This window comes from Neofelis nebulosa, chromosome 8 (genome assembly GCF_028018385.1).
Source record: "Neofelis nebulosa isolate mNeoNeb1 chromosome 8, mNeoNeb1.pri, whole genome shotgun sequence".
Taxonomy (NCBI): Eukaryota; Metazoa; Chordata; class Mammalia; order Carnivora; family Felidae; genus Neofelis; species Neofelis nebulosa.
In genome coordinates this window covers 123,618,841-123,640,837 of record NC_080789.1, presented here as the reverse complement: position 1 = coordinate 123,640,837, position 21,997 = coordinate 123,618,841, and the positions used below count along the sequence as shown (strand labels likewise).

General features: G+C 41.2%; 1 protein-coding gene across 1 annotated transcript in view; it reads right to left on the bottom strand.

Moving 5' to 3' along the window:
- Window positions 1-4,050: 4,050 nt before the first annotated feature.
- Window positions 4,051-21,997, bottom strand: part of NEBL (nebulette) — a 111,003-nt gene continuing 93,056 nt past the window's right edge. Inside the window, 2 exon segments of the mRNA XM_058681753.1 lie at window positions 4,051-9,422; window positions 11,292-11,398. Of these exon segments, the coding sequence (XP_058537736.1) occupies window positions 9,246-9,422; window positions 11,292-11,398 (284 nt within the window). The 3' untranslated portion in view covers window positions 4,051-9,245.

The window sequence follows — 21,997 nt, the reverse complement described above, 5'->3', positions numbered from 1 at the left end:
CTCTGCTCCCCCGCTCCTCACGCTGTCTCACGCTCTCTCAAAATAAATAAACTTAAAAAAAAACTCAAAAAATTTCCTTCAAAAAGAAAGATGTATATGAAGCCAGGAGATACTTGTGTATATCAAGGAATGCTCCCACAACAAGCTTTTTTATTAGGCATGGATTAAGGGAACCAAATACACCCAAACTATCATCATTCGTTAATTTAAATGGGGCAAAGATACCCAAGATAAAGTGCACACATACCGTCTGACTTTTAAAGGACGCAAAGGTTCAATATTCTTGCTAGAATTCCATATGCACAGCTATGATTTACCTCAGAGCAAGGACTTATTATAAAAAATTACCAACAACTTCCTTGCATTGCGAATAATTTTTCCCTATGTTGCCTGGTTAATGTAGCAAATCTAACTCATATCACATATTAGATGGAAATGACAACTCCCAAATCTGTGAAATCTAAAACAGGAGAGAATAAATGGCATTTTAATCAATGGTTCTGCTGCAGACTGTATGAAAATAAACTCCAGTAAACACATGCTTTTCAAAAAACATTCAGAGAGGAAGACACAGGAAAGCCTATGTAATAACCAGTTGTCCAAAAAGGAAGTGAAGTATTCCACATCTGTACAACTTTGCGTATATAATTAACTCTTTGCAACCTGCTCAATTTGTTTTTAATGTAAAAAAAAAAAAAATCTTAATTTTTTTTTTTTTAAGTTTATTTATTTTGAGACAGAGACAGCATGAGTGGGGACGGGGCAAAGAGAGAGAGAGGGAGAGAGAGAGAATCCCAAGCAGGCTCTGCACTGTCAGCACAGAGCCTGATGTGGGGCTCAAACCCACGAAACCGTGAGATCGTGACCTGAGCCAAAACCAAGAGTTGGCTGCTTAACCGACTGAGCCACTCAGGCGCCCCTAAAAAAATCTTAATCAGAATAATAGAAGGGCAGTACCTTGTATTCATGCATGGTGCATGCCCTGATTTTTGTCCACAAAGAATTTCACTTTATTAAAATTACAAAGCTGCCATTGCTACTTAAATTAAAAATTGGCCGGAGACTGGAGCATTTCTCTTGCAAGCTGCCCGCGATAAAATATCCCCCCACGTCTAATGCTTGGATGGACAGAGACCATTGCCAGCATAGCTTCTAGCACTCAGTTCCCACAGCAGCTGCTCAGGAAAGCCCCCCACCCCCTCCCCATGGGTCCACAGCTCACCCCTGCCCAGCTGCCAGAACTCGGGGCACACTAGGCTTCCCTTTCACAGCATCTCTTACAGTGCAATCAGGCAATCATCTATGTATACGCAAGTATATACAAGTGTATAAATGTGTATCCTTGGTCGTTTAATGCCAGCCTCCCCTACCAGTTCATAAGCTATAGGAGGAAAGTTCTGTGTTCTGTTCCTTAGAGCACATAAACACTAAATCGATAGAGGCTAAATGTATAAATCACAGTTACTGCTTCGTCCACCTTAAACAGCTGTCACTGAGGAAAACCAGAAGTAGGTACTTCTATTAGGTGAACGTGATAAACTCTACACTCCCAAAACCCACCTCGAATTGGGTATTTATGAAAGCTCTGCAGAAAATAACTACGCTCTCATCCCTGGAGCACCAGTGCCAATGTCTCTCTCTAAGGTGGCCCCATTTACTCCCTTCTTCTTTGCCAAACACAGAAATCAGTGAGAACATTCCTCTTAAACCTCCAAGCCCTTCTTTGCACATATACACTGGCTGCAGTTAAATGCATTTGATATCAACTATGGACACCCTTCCTAGGGCCCCGGGAAACAACTTCTAACTAAAGTGATTTTCAATAGGAAAAATAGAGTATAACATATCACAAAAGAAAACAAAAGAAAATTACTTAAGACAACCTGGGAACGTTCGAACTGCAATAACGTAATTGGCATTCCAGTCACTTCTATCATTCAGTGTTTCGTGGTGGGGGACATCGTGCATATCTTTCCATCGTTCATGAAATTTGTTCCTTGTCCAGGTAAGAGGAGGTGGCCTCACGGTGGCAGCAGGACCGAGCCTCGGGCATGTGACACGAAGTGTCACCCTCTGCAGCAAGGTTTGGGGCTCCTGAATGGTGGGCACCACCTATTAACAAGAATCAAGTTTCTTCCCGTCTCCTTATGGCTCTATCATATGCCATATGTCACTACTGACCTTTACTTTTTCCTCTGTCTACTCTCAATACATTTCCCCCACTTCGTGACTTTACTTACTCATGACTCCTGCTTACTCAAAGCGTAGGCTTACTCCTGACTTCCTTCTTTGCGCCTTTTAACTTTTCGTAATACAACCAGTTAACCAACTTGCTCTATGTCGTGAACTCACTCGGTCTTGTCAGAGAGATGTGGACAGGATCAGTCACCACCATCCCTGTTGGACCAAGTTCTTGTGCAGTCCCCATTCAGGGCTCCCAGGCAGTCTATGAGTTGGTCACCTAGACCCAATCAGCTGTGATCAGGGTGGTGAGATGACACGGGATAACAAAAATTAATTTGGGCCACCGTGGTCTTGGATAGCGGCCCTCTGGAAAACCTGGGCTAAGAACCAGAAACTAATTCATTTAAAGAACAATCTAATAACTAGATTTGGGCCGCAGGAAAATTCCTTACTCTCTCAAGTGCATTTCTCTGTTTCAGTCTACTATTCTCTTTCATGTTTGTTACTTATTAAAAAAAAAAAAAAATAGAAAAGTGTTAAAGATCAAATGCCATGGTATAAATACAAAATCAGTAACGAGGTCCTTTGTTCTCATATTGACTTTGTACCTTTTAACTGTGTTTTCTCATTCTGTTTTTCATAATTCTGCTGCTCCCAAATACCAATATAATAGACAAAGCCCTGAGAATTTTGCTTAGAACTGCAGAAAATAGCTCACACTTGGCCCATATCCAGTTTTCTGCCACCACAAAACTCCCCCCTGTGTAGGACAGGAAGATTACAATAAAGAAAAGAACAAAACTTTCCTTCTATCTACTTTTTAATTTATTATGTCCGAGTATTTTTGTAAAAAAAATTATTTTGGTCGCCTTCTCGTGGTCACGTAGACCTCAATTACCTAGAAAACTGATGTCACGATGTTTAAGTTAATAAAATGATAAGCATGATATATCCTAAATCCAAATTAGTTTAGTTCGGGGAAAAAAAAAAAATCCTGCTAAGTTATTCATTACTCTGTGGCTTGGGTTATAAGGAGTAAATTTATTATCACAGAGGGAAAAAAAATCTTAGAGGGAGAAAAAGTAAATTCGTCAAATGAATAAATAATCTGTTCTGTAATTTGAAATATCATCAGCACATTGGATGATTAATATCGTCCAAATATTCGTCTGATACTTTTGGAATATGAAAAACAAAAGCTCAAGGTCAGGAAGACCTGTTTATTCTGTGAGTCAGTGTTCTAAATGTGTCATCCATACTGTTTATCAGTTTACAATTAGGAGGGTTTATGCACCATGAAAGAGGAACTTTTACAAAACAATATAGTAAAGCTAAGATCCTAGTCCCGGTAGATTCCTAGGAGGGTACAAACAGGGACTAACTCACTTTTTCCAACTAAGGGAAGTTTAGGGGAAAAAAAGCAATTATGTGCTATGATAAATGAGCCGTTCTTAGCTGAAAAATCAGAGCAACTCCCTGTTTCATGTACTCGATTTGTGCATTTTCTGTGCTTTGCTCCGAGCTGTTCCTTTCATCTTGCTAACACAAGAAAATTAAAATTCTACCATTGAGAACATATGAGGAATTTAATCTTGAGAGAAGTGAACTACAATGCTGTCCTATTGTAGTGCTTTGATACAAACTCAGATACTGAGCTGGAAAAAGCGTAAGATTATTAGCATTTAAAAGTGTGTTTATTTGGGGGAGGAAGGCACGTTTTGAATGACTCTCTAATGGAAGTGCTCTGAAGCCAGCAGATAACTACGGTGTGATTTAATGTAAGTTGTCACGGTAAACCTAATTCCCCGGGTAGCAGCAACGACCCAAGCACCAAGAGACCAAGGTGAGAACCAAGAAGCGGAACCATTTTGTTATATCCTGCATTTATTTAAGCAAACCGGATGTGTAGAGATAGGAAATGAAAGCGTTGTCACGTCTTACAAATACAGGAAGAAGACACAGAATAATAATACCCTGAAGAGAGTGCATCCGAACACAGTTGTATCACAGAACATCTGCAGTGACCACATTGAAGCCATGGCCGACACATCCACCTGTCATTCTTGTTCTGACATCGTTCAAGGAGATCTAAGAGATCAATCGGCGATTTGCTTTTTCAACAAATACCACTACTCATGATTATAGTAGCCTTGAAGGGTTTGTGAGTGACTATACTAAACACACATGATGCTCGGCTTAAGGTGTTATTTCAGTGCCGTTGCACATTATCCCGGGGGAAATAATGTCTTAGTACACAATTACTGTGACATCCACTAAAATGTGAACTAGTTTGCATAGGTTAGTCCTTTGGGCAGCACGATGTTGCTCTAGTCCACCAAGGCTTAAAGATTCACAGTGTAGAGGAAAAAAACATGAATTAAAGCATTTCTACTAAAATATATTTTAATAGCTGGTGTTAATTTGCATAACAAAAGCCAAATTATGCTCATAACATCGTATCATTCTATAAGCCCCTTCATTTCAAAAAAACATCGTTTCCACCCAAACCGTCTGCTCTCAAAGTTAGCATAACCTTGCAAATGAGTCATCAACCACAACTGCACATTTTTGGAGCAAACAGAATCCACACTGCACACTGGTTTAGTTCTCTATTCCCATCACAGGTCAAAGGCCAACATGTCCACACCACGCCTGCCACAGGTCTGGTGCTGCCTCTAAAGGCTCCACCATTCATTGTATGGACACTGAAGAAATGGGACTGTGATGCGGTTTTCTCTTTACCTTCAAAGCAAATCATTCTTTACAGCAACTGGATTACAAAGAAGCGTGTACTATGCGAACCGGACACCGTGTAGCAAACACAAAAAGCATCTGAATTCCATGGCTGTACTGAAGTGATATGGACAGCTGGGGAGAAGTCTGCCCTGGGGATCCTTCCAGGCTTGTGGACTCCAGCGGTCTAGACATCGTGAAATGACGGCCACACAAGCATCATACAGTGTCCTGATTTTTTTTTTTTTTTTTTTTTTTTTTTTTTTTTAATGAACAGTTGACAGTCAGCTGCCTGGAAAGGATCCGAAGGGCCATGGAATACTTCAGAAAGAGACTTCCGTTTTAGCATTCTTAACTGAGTTCGCGTTGTTCCTCGCTTAACTGAAGCTTTCTCGCCTCGGAGTCACGTTACCCAGAACATGCACGCTCTAGCCACTTTTAGATTATCAGAAGCAAATAGCTAAGGTATAATGACATTTATGAAGTGAATCTCATCTTCTGCAATGAATTCAGCCTCATAACATAATGCTTCTATCTTACAATAGGTATTTTAAGTCTCAGGCCTGAAGTTAATGTTTATGCATCCTGACTATGTATAGAAATCCACAAAGAACCTTTCAGAAATAGATGGGGAAAGTCAGTGTTTTCTAAAGTTCTAAACCTTTACAGGTAAAATACAATCGGTTACCACCTTCCGGATCTGTCAGGAGCGTCTCACTCCCCCACCACAAAAATACCAGTCGTGTATAATAAAATATTACTATAGAATAGATAAAAGTTTGCTTGCTTGCTTGGTTTTCTTTCCAAGACCATCATGGATTAACAAGGGCAATCAAAAAGGCACCTTTTTAAAATATATCTATATTATAATTTTGGTATAAACTCCATCCACTTTATATAGGGGATGTGTTATTAAAGGATCACACACGTTTTCTTTATCTTTTCATTAAAAACATGTCGCTGCACGTGGACGCACCTGAAAAAGAGATGTATGTACCTCCTGAACTTCACTGTTCGAGAAAAGCCTGTTTCCCGCCCTCCCGCAGCGTCGTCAAGCCCGACGGGGAGATGACGGGGGAGAAAGACCGCGGGCGGCCTGCCAACACCACATCTCCATCATCTTCGAGCAAAGAACCAAGCTCTTTGGCAAGAGAGGGGCCAGTCCAACCTCCTCCACGTTCACAACAAGGTGCCCGGAGAAATTGTGCTGGCAAATTCCTGTGTGGTCTCTGGAGGTGGGGGAAGCCTGAGGAACAGGCAGGGACCACGCGGGGATCTGACAACCAGATACAAATTTTAAACTGGGCTACGCTGCGGATGTGTAAACGAGGACAAGAGGGTGTGAAGAAATTTGTTTTGCCACAGGTGAGAAATAGAAATCCTCCCTAGAGAACGAGAATTAGTAAAAACGCTTGCTACAAAAACTCACAACACAGGTCCTCTATCCTGTTGGCTCTGCTTTTCTCAAGAGAGACAGGATCCGCATGGAGTTGTGTTTTGGGAACCTTATACGCACGTGTCAACCTGCTTCTTTGTGCTTTTTATCAGGCTTGAGAATGCATCAGATTCAGAAAATCAAGTGCATGCTCCCTGTGCTTGAACATTTCCCAGTCTCCTTTAACTTGATTTGTAAAAGACGGATTTTTTTTCCAACCCTTCTTTCGCCGCCAGCGTTATGTATGAGATACGGGTCGCCAAATTGAAGGGGGGAGGCGCGTGCAAAGTGGAACACCTGTTCGAGAATGTAGTTTTGAAAAATGATCCTGTAAAAATAGCACTTTGGTATTATACATGTATGTTTCCTGTATTTCTGCCGAGATGCTCAATATCCTGACAAGTTTTAGTAACAGTGACATTATCAAGTTCTGGTGTCGGGAGCACGTGACATCTCGGTCTCCCTCAGTCTTTATGGTAGAGTAACTGCTCTCTAGTTAAATTCTGAGCAGGCCTTGACTCCCAGAGGCTGGGAGCAGAAACATCCCGCTGTGCAAACATTATGGGAAGCTTCCAATCTTAGGAGAATTATTCCCCTAATAATTATTGACTTCTACATTCCATGAATCTGATTTTGAAATTAGTGGATGAGAATGACCGTGGAGCATCAAACTGCTGCCTTACGGTATTTTCTCAAAATTATAAGCATCATGTCAAGTCTGCTGCTGTTCAAATGTGCTATTTCTCAAAAACTGTACCCGTCCCACACTTAGTCTGCAGATGTCATCAACGACTTCACAAAAAGTGGACTGTCTGGGGGAAATATAAGTAAATCGAGCAAGTTCATTGCCCTAGGTTTTAATGCACAGAAATTTTTGTAAGAATGTTTCAATTTCAGCTTGTGTTTGTCGGTTTGCCTACGAGACTATCAAAACACGAATGGGGTCGATTTAATCATGACTGACCATTTCACTGGTAGAAAAAAATCAGTCCAGTTGGTTATGTAGTAATCTGTGAAACCCCCTCAAAAAGACTCTCTAGTTTTTTTACCCAAATTCCTGTCTTTTCTTTTTCTGTGAATGTCTTACAGATGTAGCTCGAGTGTTACAAAGCTTTATTTGCTCTTTTAGCCGGATCGAATGAAACTATCGATTTTCAAAAGTATGCGCTAACTTTTCAAAAAGTATAAATGAGTTAGCATTTGGTTTTGGACTCCTAAACACTTCAAAAAAAAAGGTACTTTATAGGATGTTTTGTTAATTTCTTTGCATATACTATAGAAGGGAGATATCCCCAAGATCCATACATTTTACCATATTTCTGTGACTTGGCTTTTCCAGCTTCATCACTGTAGAGTGAGTCTGTAGAGTCAGACCTCCAAAAACACTACCCTCCTGCACGTCTGAACCCATCAGAAAGACACAGAGTCGCTGATGGACGTGCATTTCTCCAGTGATCTAGACTGTGGACCACAGGCGAACCTTCATGAGCCACCAGCAAGGGCTGTAGCATGGCTGTGAGTCCAGAAAGAGCCTGCAAGGTCTCTCATTTCAAATTCGAGACAGGACAACAGTTGCTTTTTTCAGTGGACAACGTATTGGGCCTATACCTAAAATCTCGGTTGGCAATTTCACCTTACCCCCTGAATGTGGTTTAGAAAAGAAAAACCAGAAGAAAGTGGAAGGGAAGTCTTTCCAAGTCTAAGCGGTTTCGGTGGCTAGATTTCCATTCCCAGATCTGAATGCCGTTTTCCAAAACGGGAAACCGGCTCATCTCGGTGTGGAGGGGGGGACTTTTTGCTCACGTGTCGCCTCTAGTACACTGCGTCGTCACTGGCTCCTAGTCCGTTTTCTTTCCTTTTCAATCAATGGCGGCATTAAGTTAATGAAAGTTGCTCAGTAAACACCTAAACCACTTATGTGCTAGAGTAGACGTCTATTTCCTAAAGGTGTAAATCCTTCGAAACTAGAGTGCAGGACAGCGAGAGGATCTCAAGCAACTTTTCCAAAGATGTTTTTCTGATGAGCTGGCCGCTAAAGGGAGGGGCTGTGAGGTTATCAGCCACGGTTTTTGTTTTCATAACAGGGACGGGCAGTGCGGCTGCCTATGTTACAGAGCTTGAACCTACGTGACATGCAGCAGGGTAAAAGCTACTAGGGAAAGAACAGCGATGACTTTAAACTTTGCCCTTTGCGGAGTAGCTGTGACATCATTTGGTCCTGACATTCTGTGCAGTCAAGCGTAGACTTGGGCCCACAGGATGTAAGCGGAGAGAAGGGTATCCCTTGATACAAATGAGAAATAAATAGACCCAAGTCAGCCTAGGGAACAAGGAAATGTCTGTTCGGTAGAAGTTTCTAGGTCCCTAAGGCCACCAGTCAGTATAATGGTAACCAAACTGTCATTCTGCCACTGCTTATGTTTATTAGGCAATTTTCACTTGAATTGGAAATTCCCCAATGACTCCAAAGCTAACTGTTTTGAAACCATTGGCCGTGTTACTGAATTAAGAGAATCGGCTTCTGGTGGTTCCAAAGTGACAGCTAAGAAGTTTCAGAGACTTGTTACATTTAAGGGACACTCAACATCTCTATTAAAGTCTACAAAAATACATTTCCCAGCGGTGTTCGAAAGCCAGTCAAAGGAAACCATTAACACAGTTAGCAGCACCAGGGTCTCCAGACCTAAAGATTTTGTTTACAGCAACTCCTGAAAATGCTTTTGTTTTCAGCCCAGAAGTCATTCCCTCTTCCTGGTACCTGCGTGTCTAATTGTCAAAGTAGAGAGAGATTATTGTAAAATAACTGCCAAGTTGTCTTAAAAGTATCTTCTAGCCTTTAAAAAGATTAGGTCTAGTATACATTAGAATAAAGCTCAAAGACAAGGGGAGATAATTAATTAACAAACTCGATGTAATTCGCCGGGAGCATCCCCGTTTTCCCAGTTCTCTGCACCGTGCCGTACATCCAGCCGTCGTCGATGGGCTGCACGTTGACGATGTAGTCGCCGTCCCTGAAGGAGACTTCGTCCTCATCCTGGGCGCTGTAATCGTACATGGCTCGGTAGGTCCTCTGAGAAAGGAAAGAGCGGGTCACGTGACGGATACGAACTAGTTACGGCCACAAATGCCAATCACAGCAAGCCAGCCCCCGCGCGGTAAGGTAACTACTAGGAATGTTCCCCAGTATAGGACTTATTTCTGGAGATCTGCACACCTGAGCCTAGCATCTGTCCCAGTTGTGTCCGGCTCCAGTTTACCAGTCTAGCAGAAAGGGTAATGTTTGGGGGCCCAGAATGGGGACAGAGAAAGGCCCTAGTTACAATCACCAGCCCATCAACAAAGTAAGCTTTGAAGCAGTAAAGCCACCTTCCCCAGCTACAGATAACCCCAGAGACCTCAGGTCATGGAGATTCTCCCCTCTTCCACATTCTTCAGAGAAAAGCTCTCCTAGTGGAGACACAGCCACGTCGCTGTTGCTGTCCCCCATCCCCGCCAGGGAGAGGAAATGAATTTTTCTTAAACAGATGCAAAGGATTTTTGCTTCCTCTTAAAAACACGTAACACAAATAAAAGAAAAACACATAATATACTTACTTTGTAGGTTTCTGAATCCCGGTGACAGAAATTTAGTACACAAGTGTTCTGAATCTTGAGGTACGCATAACATAATAGGGAAAATTTTCACTTTCTAACTTTAAACTATATTACAAAGCTATAGTAATCAAAACACTGTGGTACTGACATAAACACATAGATCGATGGAACAGAACAGGGACCCCAGCAATAAACCCATGCATATATGGTCAATTAATTTATGATGAAGGGGCCAAGAATACATAGCGGGAAAGGACAGCCTCTTCAGTAAATGGTGCTGGGAAAAGTGGACAACAACATGTGAAAGAATGAAACTGGGCCACTCTCTTACACCATCCACAAAAATTAACCCAAAATACGTTAAAGACTTGAATGTTTGACTTAAAAGCATAAAACTCTTAGGGAAAAAAAAGAAAAAAAAAAAAAACATAGGCAGGAAGCTTCTTGACATTGGTCTTGGAAATGATTATCTGGAATTGATACCAAAAGCAAAAATAACCGTGTGGGACCACATCAAACTAAAACGTTCCTGTGCAGCAAAGAAAACCACCAACAAAACAAAAAGGAACGTACCAACTGGGAGAAGATCTCTGCACATCACACGTCTGCCGTGTGGTTCGTACCCAGAGTATAAATTTAGTTTCACCACATTTGTTTTCATTACAGACCAAGAATTTAGTTAATGTGAACGCTGGAAAATCTCAAAATTCAGTGAATTCAGGGACTGAGGAAACTGGCTGAGACACAAAGAAGGTCAGAGCTGGTAAAGCTGAATTCCAACTGCTTAGAAGGACCGCTTGTTGCTGAGGGCTAAGGTTAAGCTACTGTGTCCGGAGGGTGGAGAGAATTTAGCACAAGATGCCCATGTGACTAGATGACCTTGAACAGTGCTTCCAAACTTCACATTTAGTGGAGGAATCAGGAAGTACTTCAAGATTTCCAGTGGGAGGTTTCGAAGACATACGCTGGCCATGTCATTTGGGCTGTAGTGGCCATTTGGATTGCCGGCCATTTGGATTAATGTGACCCGATATTTGTGCTTTCTCGACCTGAAGGAAGATCACAGTTGGCTAATGCCCATCATGAGGTCACAATCAGGATATCGTTCTGGTAGAGTCTTTCTATGTTTTACTGGTTACATGTTTTCACGTCATGCTTTCCTTTCTCAGTGGTTTACCTCTGTAAGTCTTTTGCTTTCTTCAAAAGGGTACAAACAGCAAGGTCAGCATTTACCCTTTATGTGAAAATGGAAAATATTCCATGCAAATCAATTCCATATGTCTTTCTATTTTGGAGACAAAACGGGAAGAGCAGGGAAGAACAAACACTTCAAACTGATACTTACTAGATTTGGTGAGTGCTGCATTGACCTCACGGATGACAGGCTGGTCTGGTGCATGTACCCATAGCCTTGAGAATGGCTTTGCTGATAGGCTCCAGGAAGGACAGGTGCTGCACATTAAACACACACACAGATGCCTCAACGCGAGTCTCAAAATACCCCTCCCAAGTCCTCAAGTGATGTCATGCTCTGCTAGAATCCTCTGAAACAAAATGCCATGTCCAGTGTCTTGTGCAGTTGGGGTAGTGATGTTAATAGTGATCTCTAGATTAGCACACATTTCGGCCACTAAGCACAGACAGAGGGAATCAGTTTAACAGGCGGTGAAAATATGTTCTAGAAATATTTGTGTTACTCGACTGCAGATGCTCCGTGCAAACAACACGACTACAAAACAAAAATTTCCCATAACCTTTTAACAAAATCTCATTTTTACTGAGCTATGTAATCCCCTTAGACAGTTTCTAAAATAAAAAAAAAAGAAGAAGAAGAAATGTCGGGGGCGCCTGGGTGGCTCAGTTAAGCGTCCGACTTCAGCTCAGGTCATGATCTCGCGGTTCGTGAGTTCAAGCCCCGCATCGGGCTCACTGCTGTCAGTGCAGAGCCCGCTTGGATCTTCTGTCCCCCTCTCTCTGTGCCCCTCTCCCACGCTCTCTGTCTTTCAAAAAAAAAATAAATAAATACACTTAGAAATTTTTTTTAAATAAGAAATTTTTAAAAATTTAATCGGATTGGCAAACAAATGATAGAGTATAAATGTTTTCACAGAAATAACGAATGCTCTCAATATTTCAAGACATACAGCTGAATACAACTTTACAAAGATGATAACTATAGCATATGGTTAGCTTAGCAGTTAATAATGAGTCTATTCCCCTAAAAGAAGACTTTATTTAGAATATATAAATTCTCCATTTTATTTTACCTGTAAGTCAAGACTAAATAAGTCGGCCGAGTATGTTACCAAAGCCTAACAAATCAAAGCATGTAAAGAATTTCATAAACATCCTTCTATGTCAAAAAAAAAAAAAAAAAAAGCAAAAGAAAAGAAAATAGTAACATAACATTCACTCACTGTGTGCTATTCTTATCACTAATTGGGACATTCAAAAGACATCATTCCTGTTTTGAAGAACACTGAATTCTAGAGAAACCAACAGAGAAACTAGATACAAACCCCACAAACTCAGTAGGTGGATGCTTGCGTGTGTGTTTCTAAGTATATTTAATTATTTGTAATTAGAAGCATGGGGCTGGCTATGAATCAGAGTATTTTGGTAGCACGCCCTTCGTTGTATCTTGAATAATCATATGATACATTAGTAAGACTTATACACGTGCTATAAAAATCCATAATAGGTTGCCATTTTTGCTCAACTGGGTTGAGTATGTAAAGTAATTACCCTAGGCTGATTGATTTAGGACAGTTTTTATAATAAAAGAATAAAGCAGATATAATTCTTGGATACTATAAATAATTAATATTTTATAAGTGGCATGTGCTATCTAACGATATATGAGAACGTCAAACTTTAAAGAAGTTGAATCATCAGAAAATTACAAATCATTAATGTGTTCTCCAGATAACAGTGATATTAGGTTGACTGGAAATTTTTAAAAAGTTCTTGAATTAATTCATATTACAGTGTGGCTACAGATCGTGTTTATTTATTGTCTCGATGTTCAAAGAGACAAAGAGAAGCTGCCAAGAGAAGCTGCCAAGACCTTTACTTGGATTGTAGAACATTCTAAAGTTATTAAAGCATTAAATATCAAATACTTGAGAACATCGCACTTCTTAACATTATCAGCTCAACTTAAATATTTAATGTCAAGAGGAAGTCAGGCATATCGTCAAAATTCACTCATGAAGAAAAAATAATGAAATCCCTAAAAATATCTAAGTCCACTTAATCAGCTGAGGAGAAGAGCCTTTTCTGTGTGTTGGATGCCCTGCCCATTCATTTCTTCACTCCCTCGATACTCAGCAAATATTGACTGAGTGAGTTCATGTGTGCCCAGGGCTTACTACATTGCCTGTCACTTAGTAAGCCTCCATAAATTTTAACAACTATCACCATCCACTACGTTCAAGGCATGCCAGGCATGAAAGGACAGGAGTGACAAAAACAATTGCTCTCCCCAAGCAATAGTGACCCTGGACATCTGTCCTTTGCCGAGCTGAAGACATGGCTCAGAATACTTAGGGCATTTCCAGTTAAATATGTAAGTCAAGGGCACCAATTGTACCCCCAGACTGGCAGCCGTGACTGGTTTTTAGCCATTGAAACAAATCAGTGCTGAGGCACCTGGGTGGTTCAGTCGGTTGGGCGTCCCACTTCGGCTCAGGTCATGATCTCACGGTTTATGAGTTTGAGCCCCGCATCTGGCTCTGTGCTGACAGCTCGGAGCCCGAAGCCTGCTTCCAATCCTGTGTCTCATTTTCTCTCTGCCCCTCCCCCACTTGTGCTCTGTCTGTCTCTCAAAAATAAATAAATGTAAAAATAAAAAAAATTTTAAACAAGTCAGTGCTTTATAACTTATTATTTTAATCTATTGGTAAATTCTAAAAGTTAAATGTAAAACTCCTATAAACTTGCTTAAAATTAAAAAAAAAAAAAACTTTTATCCTTTGTTACACTATCAAACTGACCTTCACCTTCTGATGTGCAGAGTTAAGCAAAACCATCTTAAAATATTTTGAGGGAAAACTACTAGGAAAAGACAATGATGAAAAATATTTTTAAACATGCTATCTCGTATGCTGTAATGTGTTTATGTTTATATAATTTTATGTCATAATCCCAGGACTGACAATTCAAGAGTGTTGTTGCACAGTGTTCTCTAATTTTGGCTTTTAAAAACCAAGTGTATTCATGCCTGTTCGACTGCTCAAACCTGACCTTCAAAGAGAACCTGTAGCCACTGTCAAATATAGCAAGAGAAGAAAGTGATGTATTTGCCCTAAATCTGTGTGGGTTGGAGAGAACAGGGGAGAGTTTAGAAGGAGGAACCTTGGGGTAAACATAATCTATCTTGTTCTTACGGTTTCTCCTCATGCCTTTATCGATTCCATTTCCCTCTCCAGTTGCATTACTTAATGCACGTTCCTCAAGGGCTATCAAACCTTGTTATCTGCCTTATACCTGATACAATAAAAGAGTTTTTAGGAAGCTCCTATTAGAGCTATGAAAAACATAACTGAGAGCCCAGAGGAATCAACTTACTAAAAGCACATGCCAATCTAAAAAGAGGCACAGACATTGCTTTTTTTTTTATTGTTTTGGTACGTGATTTCTTTTGTATGTAGTGTAGGTAAAATAAGCAATAAGAGATTTAAAACAATGGCTTTGGAAATTGGGTTTATTGAGAATTTGGGTGAAAGATAGCTAGTCTGTGTGTGTGTAACATTCTTCCATGAAAATACGGAACTCCAAAGGTTTTGCAAAAGCAAGACATTAGGCTAATTTCGCCACAAACCTGGCCTTTTTATCAGAGAAAAACATATAGTGCCCTCTTCCTTCAACCAGGGGTCAGATTCCACCGGCACTGATACAGATGGATAATGGCGAAGGTACCATGACAGTCTTCCAATTCAAGAGTCTTGAAGTTGAAGAGTTTTTTATTACAATGGCATAAGAGTCATAAAACAATAGTTTCATTATCCTAAGGCAACAGCAAACACACAAATGTGACTCAATCTTCATTTCACACTGGTAAGATTTATTGACCAGAGAGGTCTGGAAGCTGACTCAAGCTTTAAGGATTTCAGGCTCTATTTGGAATGTCTCATAGTATTTAGAAAACCAAAATCTCTCCTCTCGTGCACCGTAAAGTTCTTCCACCAACAGCCAATACTAATATTTTCTATTTAACGTTTCTCCTTATCACGGAAGGAGATAAAGCCAAGATCAAGAAGCACGCAGACACAAAGATCATAAAACAGAGGGTGAGAATGGAAGAGGAAACATGTTTTGGAAGCTTCGCAAATCTGAAGCTGCAAAAATTAGGAAATGCGCGTAAACATGCGCAGTAGAGTAAATGAACCAAGGGTATGCACCCATAATAAAAGGGGAAGAATATTCAAAAGGAGGCCAGCCCACTGTGGGGGAGAGGTTCAGAAAGCCTCACCATGACAATAGCATAATAGTAGATGGCCAAATGCCACACACAAAAATAAGAACGGTGCCTTAGCCCATTAGGGTTGGTATACAAAAAAATACCATAGACTGGATGGCTTAAACAACAAACGTTATTTCTCACTGTTCTGGAGACTAGGAAGTCCAAGATCAAGACACCGGCAGACTCAGGGGCGCCTGGGTGGCTCAGTCGGTTAAGCGTCCGACTTCGGCTCAGGTCATGATCTCGCAGTTTGTGATTTCGAGCCCCGCCTAGGGCGCTGTGCTGACAGCTCGGAGCCTGGAGCCTGCTTCCGATTCTGTGTCTCTCCCCATCTCTCGGCCCCTCCCCTGCTCATGTTCTGTATCTCTCTGTCTCTCAATAATAAATAAAAACATTTTTAAAACAATTAAAAAAAAAGACACTGGCAGATTCAGAGTCTGATGAGGATCCATTTCCTGGTTCATAGATAAACTACTTCCTTCAGCTGAGCCCTCGAATGGCAGAGGGGCTGAGGGAGCCCTCTGGGCCACTAAATCCACCCTCAGGACCTAGTCACCTCTTAAAGGCCATACCTCCTACTACCATCATTTTGAGGATTAGGATTTTGACATGTGAATTGGGGAGGGACACAAGCGTTTAGTCTGTAACAGCTGGCTAACCGTAAACATAACATAAGCAAAGAAAATAATTTGGGAGTGTTTCTCATAGGCTTACTTTAAAAAAAAAAATTCAGAATAAGGAGAAAATCACCCTTCAGAAGGTTTGCAATCAAGAATAGAGGATACAATCACATTACTGTCCTATTTTCTTAACAGCTGACTACAGTTTTATCACCTACTATGTGTCAAAGAACTTAGAGAATCGTGGGATGTTTTTGTTTTCAGAATAAAGAATCTCGATTTGGGCAACCACAGGGGAGTTGCAAAAATGAATGATGACCGTAAATGGGAAAGTATGAAGATACTGCTGGCCTTGAAGTAAGTATTAAATAAGGAGCCAGAACCTCATCAGATCTCATCTTGGCCATGAGCAAGGTGGCTGAGCTGACTGGTAATAAAATAGGCCCATGATGTAGACCTTTTTGCTCAAGTAGCTTTTACGGGTGCCATCAAGGGTTCCAATTCAGAGCCTCACTTCTTCCTGGCATCTGATTCTCTCCACAAGCCCCAAGTGAACACTAAATCCACAACATTTATGCTGAATCCAGTGGCAACATGCTTTTTTTTTAATCTGATAGAATTCTAAGCACTCTAGAAAATTCTTTCCCATCCCTGCAGAAGACAGAAACAAGCCAGATTGCCTCCAGGTTTTTGTTTGTTGGTTTTTAATTATAAGCTGTAAATAGACAAGTACCTAAGAAACCGGCTTACTGCATAATAAGCTATGAATCAACAGACTTTAACATAAAAGTGAGATAACCTACAATTGAGTTAAAATCACCAAGTTTTAAAGACAAGCATAATCATCACTGGGATACAAAACAAGTGCTCAAACTTTGGAAATCATATGTAAAAATAAAAGCAATCATTACTATTCCCTATGCTAAATTTCCAGCTCTGGCCAGGCCAGAACCTTGTGGGAAGGAAAAGGGAACAGAGACAGACAGGGAATCAGTTACTCTGTGGGTGGGTTTCCATTCGGGCCTCACACTGAATTCACCTGGGATCTTTTAAAACCATGTTATGTCCAGGTCCCCCAGACCAGTTAAATCAGAATCTGTGGGGTGGGAGTGAAGGGACTAAATGTCGCTGTCTTATTTTTTCAAGGATTCCAAGTGATTTACATGGGCAGCCACAGTGAAGAACCACCGAGCTATCTATCAGCTTTCTCCCCAACCCGACACAAATTTGGAGGCTCACGTGACCCTATTTACGTGATTCCTAAATTCGCCCTCTCCCCCTGAAACCAACTGAATATTTGTGGTGGCTGCTTCCAAGATTCATATGCTGAAATCCAAACCCCCAAGGTGATGGTATTGGGAGGTGGGGACTTTGGGAGGTGATCTGGGACAGGAGAGCAGAGCCTCTAGAATAGGATCCGTGCCCTCAAGAGAGGCCAGAGAGTAGCCAGCTCTCTTTCCATCAGGTGAGGGTACCAGAAGATACCAGTCTGCAACCTGGGAAAAGGGCCCTCGCCGAACTCAACTGTGCTGGCTGCCTGATCTCAGAGGCCCAGCCTCCAGAAGCGGGGGAGACGGATTTCTGTTGTTTGTAAGCTATCTGGTCTGTGGTATTCTGTGACAGCAGGGGAAACAGGCTAAAGAAAATACACGTCTCCCCCTCCGTGACTTGTTTGTATTTGTGGAGGCGAATGTTTAGCCCCAGACACGAGAAGCAACCAGAGACCGTCAGAAGAAATCTTAGCGAGAGGAAGCTCCCTGCAGAAGAATCCAAGAGTCCAGCTGTTCCGGTAAGGCGAGCACCAGGAGGCACCACCTAGGGAGGGCGAACCAATGGAAGCTGACCCCGCTTCGGCGAGGCTGACCAGAACAGGACCTCAGAGAGAAAGGGGGCTGTGCAGCCAAAAAATGTCTTTACAGATTCAAAAATCATCCCCCAAGCCAGTGCTAGGTTCCTACAATTTTCTCCTTCTCGACTCCGATATCATCTTTGTTTTCTTTTCTATTCTCGGATAAATGTTATTACTCTAAGGTGTTGCAAACCCCCTTTAAGACAATTCAATACATGGGAACATATTTAATCATCTAGGTATGCGTCCCTGTGACACCTCATGGGGGAAAGATGTAACATAGGACTCTGCCTTCCAAGGAACATACGCTATGAATACAATAAAATTTGATTGGATGAAGTGCTTATATGCTAGAGGACTAATTCAGTTTGCTCAGGACTTGCCCAGTTGTAGCAGAGGAAGTCCTGCTCCCCACGAACCCCCTTGGTCTCAGTCCAGTTGGGGTCCCCCTACTACAACGTGCCCTGTGCTCAGTGGGTCACACACATCAGCTGGTGAAATCGCCATTCCCTTACAGGTGGCAAAATACCCACATTTTCCAGATGAAGAATCTGAAGGTTAGAGAGGTGCAGTAACTTGGTAAAAAAAAAAATATCAGGGCCACGTGGAGCTGGTATTTAAATACCAACAGTCTGACCCTAGAACCCTACAGTCTATACTCTATCGTCTGACTGTACCACAGCAAAATGATATGGACGAAATGACAAGACAGTGTGAGATCAATGTGCAAATAAGCATTGTGAAATCAGAAGTGTGAAAGAGGGCGCTGTGGTCTGGAGAGCACAGGAGCTTCCAGCATGGAGGGCTTTGTGTGGAGTTGGAAGACTCCTCAGTGGACCACTCACTCCTGCGGTGGGGCAGACTGCAGAGAGGGAAAGGCGAAAGAAAAAGAAGTTTCGTGCGTGGGGAGATGTGGAAGTCGGCTTCGTCGGGTTCACAGAGGTCACTGTCACTAGCACAGACTCTTTCCATGGTAGATTCAGGGTAGAAACTCCACAGGAAGTTTAGGTGACTGTGGTTGATGATGGGATGCTAGTTACATCGCTGGACGAAATTACGGTGAGAATGAGTCATTCACTTTTGGAAAATCCAGCTCAAATCATAGAAAACAGCATTACTTCTGAAGCAATGGCTTTCAGATTTCTTTTAAGGCTCATTTTGGCATCTGATAAGTCTCTGGAGTGTGTGTGTGTGTGTTAGAGAGAGAGAGAGAGAGAGATTTGTTTCTTCTTCCCTTTGCCAATAGTATCCTATTTTACTCAGGACAATTGTCACTCAGTCACCTTATCCTGTATGAATAATTTCAAGTCTGGGTTTAAGCCACACGCCCTAATAGGACTTCAGCCACTCTCCCACTGAGCAAGGAAGACCCCCATCATGATGCCACCTGACAATTTTCAAAATCCTTCTGGAGGACACTGCCTGCAAGGACACTGTTACTCCCCCAAGTCAGCATCAGAATGGCGACAAGCACTACAGTCATGCTAAGAATTCAGTTGCAAATATAATAAGTCCAGAAGACTGCTTAGCCATTTCTTCTCTAAATTTAAATAATAGATTTACAATGTTGCTCTAGCCAAATATAATTCGGATATTTAAAGATTCTTACTTACCTATTAATCGCAAAAGGAAACATCCAGATTATGTACTTTCTAGCGCTATGCATATATGCATTACATCTTACCACTTCTTTTCTAGATTTGGCTTAGTTGCCCCAAAATAAGAATTTCTAATATATTGTTTTAAGGCTCTGCAGTTCGTAAATATTGAAAAAAGGGGCACTTGGGTGGCTCAGTTCGTTAAGCATCCAACTTCAGCTCAGGGCGTGATCTCAGGGCTCCTGAGTTTGAGCCCCGCATCGGGCTCTGTGCTGACAGCTCAGAGCCTGGAGCCTGTTTCGGATTCGGTGTCTCCCTCTCTCTCTGCCCCTCCTCCACTCATCCCCCCCCTCTTTCTCTTCCTCCCAAAATAAATAAACATTAAAAAGAATCACTAAATATTGAAAAAAAAGAATCACAAAATAAGCTATTTTTTACATTATCAGCCAGGTACACTTAGTCTCACAAGCCAGGAAAAGCAGTAGGTTACGATTTCAAAGCTAACTGGTTTTTGTCACGAAAAAATAAGTCTGTGAATCTTCTCTGGCAGAATGGAACCAGGACACAATGTGTTTTGAACAGAACTAGAGAGATTTAGAGTTAGGAATATCTGCTATTTTGCTTCAGAATAATCTAACCAGTTTACTGGTACATTTACATTTGAATATCAACTTGTGTGTTTCTTCTCCGATTTGTTTCTCGGTTTTAGCTATCTAATCCAGGAGAGACTCCCCAACTTGTAACTGTAACACAAACCACACATAGAAGCAGCATTGTCACTGAGGGAAAAGGAAATGATTTTCGCCCCAAATTACAAAGTCTTTAAAAATGTTCTCGTGGCACAAAATCAATAAGGTATGTATCTGTGTCTATGCACACACATGCATGCCATCTCTCAAAACAAAACAAAAAAGAAAATAAAGGAATTCACAGTATGGAAATATATAGATAGATAGATAGATAGATATAGATATAGATAGATAGATATAGATATATATAGATATACATATAGATGTATATAGATATATAGATATAGATATATAGATAATGTAGAGATAGGTAGATAGATAGATAGATGTCTATATCTATAACTTTCTGACAAGAAATACATAATTTGGGGCAGTTCTTTGATAAGATGAAAGCAATAAAGAACTTAAGGATAGCAGGGATACAGGGATGCTGTTTCCATTTGGGTAAACCACAGCACTGAATCTAGTGTTCGACACAAGTTATGCCATGACTGAAAGGTCAGTTCATAGCAAATCCCGATTTTCCTCAATGAATACTACCATCCATATTGCGTTAGTCAGTCTCATCCAGAAGGATTCATTATTCAACAATGAAAGAAATTCTCATTATGCCATTGTAGAGGATAGTCTATAAATACCTGTTAGAGAAATAGACATAACCTATTTTTAAAGACTTTAAAACAGACTACGCATTTGGTTTATTCTTGCGCTAATCAATTCAGATACTGACCCTTGGGAAAAGCATCAGTCCACAAGTAGTTCCCAAATACAGTTTTATATTAGACACCCTTAGTGACAAGGCACACTAAATATCATATATAGACACATCTCAGGCTTGGGAACACTTCTGAATGAGCAAGTATATATTTTTTCAACCAACAGACATATACGAAACTGAACCAATGTGTCCCTGGCATGATTTGAAGACAGGGAAACGTGGGCAAATGAGCATAATGGATTGTCTGGGCCTTGCGGAGCCCAAGGTTCAGTTTAAGGTAAGTGGCTGGGGCTGAAGAAATAGGCAGGTACCAAGAGTCACAGTCAAGTAGGGAGACGGGGAACAGGCCCCTGGAATCAAAGGCATGCAATTTTAAAAGATATTTTGACAGGATCTAGGTAAGAATCTGACAGACTAGTAAACAAGTTCAGTACACAAGGGTCAGATATATGCTGTAAGATAAAGATCCAAAGCCAGAATGTCTGAAAAAATGTGGAACGGGCAGATCAGGAACATTTTTGGAATAAGAATAGGCAAGGAGTAGGGAATCTGGCCACAAGAGAGGAAACACACAACGGTGAGCTTGGGCAACAGGAGCTAATGACCAAACAAAAGGCAGAGACTCAACACAACGTCATCCGGCTGCATCAGCCCGTGGAAATTTTAAGTAGTTCCTGTAAAAAGTCAGGATCCAATCCCCATGACCTACTAGCCTGGGGCGGGAGGATGTGGGGCACCTGGATGAAATAGGAAGTCGGGGCAGGAAAGGAAATGCATGACTGCAAAGGTAACATTGTGACTGTTTTATCTCTAAGACAGATATGCAAATATGTGTATCTACTCAGTCCGCCATCCAACTTGGATGTTAAATTTGATCCCTAAAACCCAAAACTACTCCTTCCATTTTCACTGCTGATGTTCAACATGAAAAACTCATTCTGTCCTTTCCACGTACATCACTTCACAATTTACAAAGCTCTTCCAAAGTTTTCGCATTTGACACATATGCTATGGCCACATTTATCTCCTTCCCGATGATCAAACCTTCTCTTT